This window comes from Marmota marmota, unplaced genomic scaffold (assembly GCF_001458135.2).
Source record: "Marmota marmota marmota unplaced genomic scaffold, marMar, whole genome shotgun sequence".
Lineage (NCBI taxonomy): Eukaryota > Metazoa > Chordata > Mammalia > Rodentia > Sciuridae > Marmota > Marmota marmota.
The window spans coordinates 6744581-6754501 of record NW_026000229.1 but is presented as its reverse complement, the minus strand read 5'-3'; the positions used below and the strand labels follow the sequence as shown (position 1 = coordinate 6754501).

Here is a 9921-nt window from a genome sequence, read left to right as displayed (position 1 = left end):
CTCCCACCCTGCTTTTTTCAAGACAGGATCTTGCTAAGTTGTCCAGGCTAGCCTTAAACTTGGAACCCTCCTGCCTCAGCCTCCTGCTTATTAATTTATTTTGAGGGGAAGACTTGGGAAGATTCAGAGGGGCAGGAAGAAGGGCAACAGACAGAATAGGCAAAGCAATCCTTAACAAGAAAAGTGATGCAGGAAGTATCACAACACCAGACCTTAAACTATACTACAGAGGTACAGTAACAAAAACAGCATGGTATTGGCACAAAAAGACATGAAGACCAATGGTTCAGAAGAGAAGACAAAGACACATACCCACAAAAATACAATTATCTTATACTAGACAAAGGCACCATAAACATACATTGAAGAAAATATAGTGTCTTCAACAAATGGTGCTGTAGTAGAATGAAATTGAATTCCTATCTCTCATCCATTATCAGAGTGGGCATGGGAAGAATGGAGGAACTTTGGATAGGGCAAAGGAGAGGGAGGGGAAGGGAAAAAGTATGGGAGCCGGAAAGATGGTGTAATGAGATGGACATCATTATCCTAGGTACGTGTATGAAGACACAAATGGTGTGACTCTATTTTGTGTTCACCAGAGAAATGAAAAACTGTGCTCCCTTTGTGTATTATGAATAGAAATGCATTCTTCTGTCATGTATAACAAGTTAGAACAAATAAATTAAAAAAATTACAAAAATTAACATAGCCAAGCTATGGAACCAAACTAGGTGCCCTTCAATGGATAAAGAAATTGTGGTATATATACACAAGGGAGTATGACTCATCCATAAAGAAGAATGAAATTATGGAATTTGCTGGTAAATGGATGGAACTTGAGAATATCATGCTAAGCGAAATAAGCCAATCCCAAGAAAACAAAGGCCAAATGTTCTCTCTGATATGTGGATGGTAACCCACAACAAGGAAAGGTGGGAAGGGAAGAATAGAAGTCTATTGGTTAGACAAAGGGGAATGAAGGGAAGGGAATGGGAAAAGGAATAGGAAGGATAGTAGAATTAATCGAATATGACTTTCCTAAACTTGCATTTGAATACAAGACCAGGGTAACTCTATAGCATGTACAACCACAAGAATAGGATCCTAATTAGAATAAGTTATACTCCATGTATGTATGTTATGCCAAAACACATTACACTGTCATGTATACCTAAAAAGAACAAATAAAATTAAAAAAAAGAAGGGCAATAGAGTAATATTCAGTTATTATTCTGAAAGAATGCATACTCCATAGGGTTGTTATAAGCAAAAACTACAAGTACCAAAACAGAGGTTTGTAAAAAATGTCAGAGGCACAGTAGTGGGTATGATGAATTTTAGGAGGAGATGTTAAGAAGGATTTCACCAAAGATATCTTAAAAGATGAATAGGTATTTATTAGGTAAAGAACATCATCCCAGGCCAAAAGAACAGGGTGCATCAAAAGAAAGGAAGACGTAGCAGGACGGTATGTAACAGACGAAGTAAGAGATAGAGGCAGGAGAGAAAGCTAAGGGGTGGAATGGAGAGAAATTAATGATTGATTGAATTTAAATAGCGAGGAAAAATAAGAGTCACAGGAAATTTGTTTATAATTTTCTTTTACTTGTTCTACTTAGTTGTAGAGTCAAAGGTAATTTTGAGGTTTCCAAATTGGTGATTATGTACTTACCATGAACCAAGGAAAGAACAGTGTGTGTGTGTGTGTGTGTGTGTGTGTGTGTGTGAGAGAGAGAGAGAGAGAGAGAGCGCACCAGCCCAGAAAATGGCAAGTTTGAAGTGCCTGTAACATAATTAAGTGGAAATGTCCCACAGACACATGGAAAAAAGTCCTGAGAGACAGAATTGAAGAAAAGGCATGAGAGAGAGGCCTTTGCCCACAGAAATAACAGGCAGTGCTAGATGTTAGAGGGGTTAGAAAAGCTGGGAAAGGTATGATATTTACCAAAAATATTGTTATTTGTGTGCATACGAATAGGTAACAGTGAATCTCACTATTATGTATAATTATAAGGCATCAATAAAAGTATGGGAAAAAAAAGACTAAAAAATGCTGAGAAAGGAGACTGCAGAGGGTATTAAAAGAGAATGAGAACATGATTGCAGGGGACAAGGCAGGAAGACTTTTAAGAAGAAAAGATGTTAAACAAGTAAAAAGCTGCAGATGTCAAATAGGATAAGCTAAAAAGATTCTGCTACAGTTGAAGATTTAAAGGTCTCTGGCAATTTTAGGGAGTAAGTTTTAGTGGAATTGGAATAAATACCAGATTAGAGTGGACACAGAAATGAACAAAAGCAGATGCAGTCTTAATTGAAAATGAAAGAAATCACTTTCCTGACCCTTCTAGGAAACATAGTAGATGATTTAAGGCAGGAGGTTCCTGGACTTCTGAGGTCCTTTAAAAAAAGAATATGTAAAAGAATCTGTGAAACCAATGCCAATCATGTTCTCTGAAATGAAGTGCCACCAGAGATCCAGTTTGATCTCGGTGGCATTATTTTCCAAACATTTCAATCATTTTGGATGTCTCAGGCAACTTGTTCTTTCACTGTCATTTTCATTTCAACTATGACATCAACTTTCAAGCTATTATATTTTGTACATTCTTCTTTTAGTAAAATATGACAATAAGGTTTGGGAAGGAGTTACCCTGACTGAAGTGGACAGGAATCAGAAGGGAGTGGTCAAAGATGTCCAAAGCCTTTTTTTACCATGAATGAATTACCCGTGTTCTTAGTGACAGCCAACAAACAACCTTCTGTTTAGGCCCTTGATCTCATATTCTCCTGTCTAACCAGGGACAGCATTTTTGGCAATTCTGTACTCTGGCATCATCAATTCTTTCTTCTCTATAGGAACAGCTTAATCAGTAGACAAGTGTGATATTATTACTTTTATCTTAAAATAAAGCAAAATGAAACAAAACAGAAATACTTTCTCTGCATCACCTCTAAAGGCCTTCCTTTTCTCCTTTTCTGTGCGGCAGAACTCCTGGAAAGACCTGTTTCTGCCTCCTCCACTGTCTTCCATTCTCTTAAATCCATTCCAAGGGAGATAAGAACTTGTAACTCTTGTGTAGGCCACCAATGACCACGCTAAATCCAAAGTCATTTTTCAGACCTCACCTTATCCAACCTACCAGAAGCATCTGACACACTAGATCTCTTCCCTTCCCTTTTTACTCATTTTACTTGTTTTTCAGGCCCCCACTTGCCTCTGGTTTTTTTGCTACCTCTATCTACAACTACTCACTTTGGCCTTCACTAACTCTTACTTTTCTGCCTGACTTCTAAATGCTGGAGTCTCGCAGGGCTCAGGTTTTCAAGATTTTTTTCTCTTTTCTAACTGCTGAGGGCTCATTTTTTGGGTAATCTCATCTAGTCTCAAGGCTTTAAATATTAGTTATATGGTGATGATCCTAAGTTTGTCTTTCTGGCTTAAACCTCTCCTAACTTCAGAACCTGGTATTAATCAAACTTCCTGTTTGAAAACAAAAACAAAAAACTTCCTATTTGACATCTCTGTGGTTTTTTTTTTTTTTCTTTTTTTTTGTACTGGGGACTGAACCAAGGGTACTTAAGCACAAAACCATATCTCCAGCTTGTTTTTATATTTTTATTTTGGGAAAGGACCCCATTAAGTTGCCTAGGGCCTTGCTAAATTGCTAAGGTTGGCTTTGAACTTGTGATCCTCCTGCCTCAGCCTCCTGAACTCACTGGGATTTTTATTTTGAGGCAGGGTCTCATGAAGATGCCCAAGCTGGCCTCAAACTTGTGATCTTTTTGCCTCAGACTTCTGAGTTGCTGGGATCACAGGCATGCATCACTGTGCCCAGCTAGTTATCTAATAAGCACCTCAAATTTAAAATTCCCCAAACTGAGCTTCTATACTTCTTCACTACCTGTTCAGTTTACTCATCTAAATTAATGGCAACTCCATCCCTCCTGTTGGTTAGGCCAAAACACTGAAATTGCTTTTGCTTTTTCTCCCTCCTCACATTGCTCATCTGGTTTTTCAGGTAAATCCTGTTTGACTGGTCTTCAAAAATACATCAAGATGGGCTGAGGTTGTGGCTCAGTGGTACAGTGCTCACCTAGCACATGTGAGGCACTGGGTTCAATCCTCAGCATAAAAATAAATAAATAAAATAAAGGTATACATATATGGAGTATAACTTATAAAAAAATACGTCTAGAATTTTCTCATCACCCCCATTCCCAATGTTTTTAAAACACACTCTAATGAGTATGCCCCCAATCTCCCACCAAAAATAATCTTGTCAAAATCACAAGTGATCTTCACCTGAATTGATTTCAAGAGCCTCCTAACTAGTCTCCTTGGTCCAGCCCCACTGCTCCTTTCACTATTCTCAATACAACAGTCAGAGGGATCCTCCTGGAAATTAGCCAGATCACATTACTCTGCTCAAAACCCTTCATGTTTGCCATCTCACTCAGAGTAAAAATTAAAGTGTTTATTCTGCCCATCTGAAATCCTACTTAATCTAGACCCTCGTTCCTTAAAGCATGGGACTCATATTACCAGCTCTGGCATTACCTAGGAGCTTATAAGAAGTGTACTCTGGGGCTGGGGTTGTGGCTCAGTGGTAGAGCGCTTATCTCACGTGTGTGAGGCACTGAGTTCCATCCTCAGCACCACATAAAAATAAAAAAATGAAAAGATAAAAATATTGTGTTCATCTACAGCTAAAAATATTAAAACAACAACAACAACAGCAGCAGCTATTTTTTGACCTAACTCAGGCTTTCTAAATCAGAATCTGCACTTTGATAAGATCTCTAGGCAATTCATGTGTACATTAAAGAAGCACCAATGTTGTCCCTTACAGCACCTCTCCCTGGTATCCTCTACTCTAGCCACACTGGCCTCCTGGCGATCTACAAGGCAGAAACATCCTTATCTCAGGGCTTTTGCACCAACTGCTCCCTCTAGAAAAATCTTCCCTAGCCAACTGCATGCTAGTTACATTATTTTCTGTCATTACATTATTTCACATCATTATTCAAGTCACTTTCTCATTAAATTTTTTAATGTATTTTTTTAGTTGTAGATGAACACAATACCTTTATTTTATTTTTATGTGGTGCTGAGGATCGAACCCAGTGCCTCACGCATGACAGACAAGTGGTCTACCACTGAGCCACAGTCTCAGACCTCATTATGTTTTTTGACCAATGTGTCTAAAACTATACCCCCAAACCCTTCTGATCTCTCTTCACCACTTTATTTCTTAATCCAAAGTTCTTATCAATGTAGCATGTATTTACCTATTTATCCTGTTTAGCGTTTGACATCCCCAGTAGAATTTAAGCTCTAAGAGGTTAGCTAGGATTTTTTGTCTGTTTTGATCACTGATTTAGACATAATACCTGGAATATTGCTACATGGATACTATGAAAATCTTTTTTTTTTCCTTTTGGTAATGGGGATTGAACCCAGGGTGTTTTACCACTGAGCTCCATCCTTAGTCTTTTTTATTCTTTCTTTTGAGACAGGGTCTCAGTAGGTTGCTGAACTTGTAATCCTCCATTTGCAGGTGTGCGACTGGCACTCTGAAAAACCTTTATCGAAGGCTTTAGTAACTATGCTGCCTTCAGAAAAGTTTTGGAGAACAGTTTCATATGAGAAGTGAGGTTAGAAGGCAGATATTAATGAGGTGAGAAATGAACATGAGGGAAAGAAACAATTACAGAGTGTAGTCTATTTTTAAAAGTGTTCTAAAGAATATTAAAATAATTTATCTTAGGAATTAACCAGCACTTAAATCTATTAGTTATATTTTCTCCTTGGCAAATAACTTCTAAATATCTAGAAAAGATCAAATTCAAGTGAAACAGAGACTTTTTAAGGGAAGAGATGAACTGCTCCTAATAATTCTTTTCTATGTTCTTTTATTTATTTGTCCAAAGATCCCACAGATGGGGTGGCAGGTAGGGACAAAAAGGGCACAAGTCAGCTAAAGCTCCTAAGATCTTGAATAAAGAACCACAGTAAGGGCTGGGGCTGTAGCTCAGTGATACAAGAGCTGTCCAGCATGCATGAGGCCCCATGTTCAATGCCCAGCACGACAACAAACAAACAAGAAAAACAAAACATTTAAAAAGCTGACCTCTGAGAAAAAATCATTTTAATAACTGCAGCAATTTAGACACAAAATGAATTTGTTTTTTAGAGCTAGCTCTGTGGCAGGTGTTTCCTTAATGGTGACTATGTAATTTTCTTAACAGTAGTCATAGTCGGTCTATATATTGCTGTTATCAGTTCATAGGAACCAGAGTTCTGAGAAAGAGACATGAAAGCAAGTTTACATTGGGTCTCTCCCTATTTGAAAAACACAACAAATGCACCTTCTATTCTTATTATAAAAAACTGCCTCTTTAGCATCTCATACTTTGTCAGAAGCTTTGTATTGAAGTCTATACAGAGGCCCAATGTCCCAAAGCAGCTGCTCACCCAGTTGTAGCCAGATCATTACTCTCCTTGGAGCCATCTTCATCTGCAAAAAGGGGCGGCAGGGTGGAACTAGTCATCAAGCTTTCCATCTTCCTGAAAGAAAGAATCAAAAAATAATTAATGGCTTAATTACTTCCAGTTCAAGTTTTCTTTTAATATATATTTTTAGCTGTAGTTGAACACAATTCATTTATTTTATTTTTATGTGGTGCTGAGGATCGAACCTAGTGCCTCACATGTGCTAGGCAAGCGCTCTGCCACTGAGCTATAGCCCTGGTCCCCCAGTTTAAGTTCTACTAATTTAAGAGCCAGGCTTAACTTTACCACATCAGCTGCAGAACAGACATGGACCTAGATATTCATTTTCCTGACTTGGACATATCAATTTAAACTCCATGGTTAGGAACTTATTTTAACTCTGGTCTTATCAACTGACCAGACTAAAAATAAGTTTGATTTTAACAATTGGGACTTGGTTTGGAAAATTCCTTTTTATTCATCCAGGGTATCTTCAAAAATACTCTTCATTTCCTGCAGAAACTGTTAAGCAGAGTAACTCAAAAGCACTGTAACACTGAGCAAGGTATTTAACCTCTTTTGAGCTCTAATTTCACCATCTTAGATAAAATTGCTGACTTAACCTACAGGGTTGTTGAGAGGGATTAAACTGAAAGTGCTTCATAAGAGAAAGGCTAAGATAGTAAGTGCTTTGAGTATTATCATATAAAGAAAAGTATTGTCATTACAGTATTACCAGTTCTCAGTCCCACATGAATCATGCTTAGATTAAATGGTGACAAATGGAGCCTTCCAAAAGGAAATAATGCAAAGGAAGTGGAGGATGGAAGGCATACTGATGTGGTTCTGAGTCAAAGAAACCACACTTCCAGGTCAAAAATATGTTCCACTTCACTATCATAACCATCAGCAGAAATAGCATGCACCTGGGTATAGGAAACAGCTAAGCTTAATTGAAGAAAACAAATAAATCACAAGAACCTGAGGTTATCAGACAGAAAGGATAAAAGGACAAAGTGACAAAGAGAGTAATTTCATTTAGCATATCACTACAAAGAATTTTTTTTTCCTTTCAAGGCTCACCACCAAGGACTTCACCCAACAAAGCTAAAAGCAGCAGCTTCCCTTTCATCATGAAAGTGATATTCAAACAAAACATTCAATAGTGACCCCAAACATCAACCCCTTAAGTGGAACTGCAAACCACTCAAGAAAGAAAGGGCCTCCATCAACTGGTAGAATTGAGAAGCAAATTATAAGAATTCATTTAGGAGCTCCCTCAGCAGTTCTTTCAGGTGCTGCTGCTCGGGAGACCTAGTGAAACAGCAATTAAAAGAAAGCACAGCAACCACAGCTGATCTAGGCTTCCTCTGGCTCTGGGAAATACTAAGAAAATGCAGACAACAACAATACCATGTTCTCAACAATTTCCAGTTGAGTGGTTTATCTCTCAAATGCTAATACTGATGTTTTACTTCTTTTTCTTATTCATTTTCACTTCTAAATTTAACAGACCACTCCATAAATAGCTTACCAGCTTAATGTGACAAAAAAGCATCTCAGTATATATCATACCCATTACAGTGGGTAAAACCTGGAAGGCAGAAAGTAACTTCCCATTCAGTCACAGAACAGGGCATTGAAGCCATGTGCTGGGGGGTGTTTATAAGCAGAATAGCTCTGACACCACCACAGAATTCTGTTCTATGTGTTTTTTAGAATGATTCCGACTCTAATGTACTCGAATTTTAATTCATAATTTACAAGACAGATGAGAGCTCAGGCTTTCAGAGCTGCTAACGTTATCTTATCCAAGTGCCAATGTTCATTTTACCAAAGAAAACTATCAATTTCTGCACTCTTCTTGAATATCCAACTAACTTCCTAAATAAATCTCTGTCTATGCCTTAAAAACAAACAAGCAAACAAAAAACTATTAATTTGATATCACAGAGCCTAATTGTAGTGGGCAATCATTTGAAGAGCCAGGTATAGACCCCCAAATCTTAAAAGGGCTCCGTTCACTGATTTTTTTCTAAAAGTGTCCCTGGAAGTCCCTGGCTTTTCAAGAACCTCAAGATTCTGCATTTGAAGCTCTTGGCATTGCTCCCACATCTCCAACTAGACATATTATCTGGTGGGAGACAAATAAAGTGTCTTTTCATTCACTATGCCAACATGACCCTTTTAAGGATGTTCCCCACATATCTTCAGTCATTTTTGAAATGTGGAGAGGCAGCTGGACAACACAACCTTAACCTTAACAACATATAAACAGATCATATAAACAAAGGAAGTTCAGAGAACACATATTTCTTTCTCCCGCCCCTCTCTCTTAAGTTTGTTTTACTCAACCCATATGGCTTCAGATATTTTCTCAGCGTTTCTGAGTAGTCAGACCCTTAAGAAATGAGTAATAAAGTGGGTGGAAGGTGAGGGGGCCAAGAACAACAAAAGAAGGAAATGAAGAAAAGTCCAATGAAACCCAAAGGCCTCTGAACTAGTCTAATAAGTTGGAAAATAAAATGATTCCCAAGAATATGGCACAGATCCTGCAAGAATGTGCTTTCATTTGGTCCGTGAGGGGGTGATTCAAACTGAATCATGGCTATCAAGCCATTGAATGCCAAAAGCCATTCAAGTGCAGCATCTGGGCCTGATAATGTCCCAGTACAGAGGTCAAACTGAACTTTGAAATCCTAAGCAAAGCATTTAAGAAATGCAATGAATGCCGCTCGGAAAGAGAAGAGAAATCTGTACAAAGGAAAACCAATATGCAAGTCTGCTTCTCCACTGCAGTTTACATAGTAGGTCTATCATGCAGATGTTTCCTTGCAGAGGGAACTTACCAGTGAAGCTTCAAAAATAGTATAACTCAGGGGCTTCTACTCTGAATCAACTTGGAAAACCAAAGATTCCCTATAGCACTGATTACTCAAAAAGAGATGTATAACAAAAATGTTTTAATAATGATTACAAAAATTATAGTGAGAATTCTATCAAGCATAATTATTGACGATGAACACATTCTCTCTCTGGGGAGCCAAATCATAATTAGAATATTGCTTTGATATTTGGGGCCAGAACAAAGAAAATTATGTGGAGTTTGAGGAATTTTCCTCAACTAAAATTGTTTCAGAAGCTCTTCCTGTCAGTCTGATCTCACCAACGAGACCATGTCACTCCAAATGTGCTGGACAGTGCTGGAAGCATGATTTGTACTTCTGTTTTCTGGAGCTGGCTCTTCTCACGCTCTCTCCTCCCTTTTCCTCTACACTTCAATAGATCCTCTCATGGAGATGCCTTATGATTCTTCCCTAAAAAACCCCTCCCCAATCATACAAGAGTTGAGAGGAAGAATTTTGCCATTCTCATTTTCCATACTTCACTCCTTATGGGCAAACACCCTAAATCCTTTAAAAATC

At 38.1% G+C, this 9921-nt stretch overlaps 1 protein-coding gene across 2 annotated transcripts in view; it reads right to left on the bottom strand.

Annotated features, from left to right (window-relative positions):
- Positions 1-9921, bottom strand: part of Hmg20a (high mobility group 20A) — an 84457-nt gene that overhangs the window by 23785 nt on the left and 50751 nt on the right. For both annotated transcript variants that reach the window (XM_015480384.2, XM_015480385.2), the window contains exon 2: positions 6479-6571. In XM_015480384.2, coding sequence (XP_015335870.1) covers positions 6479-6567 — 89 coding nt within the window. In that variant the 5' untranslated portion in view covers positions 6568-6571. The remainder of the gene's footprint in view (positions 1-6478; positions 6572-9921) is intronic.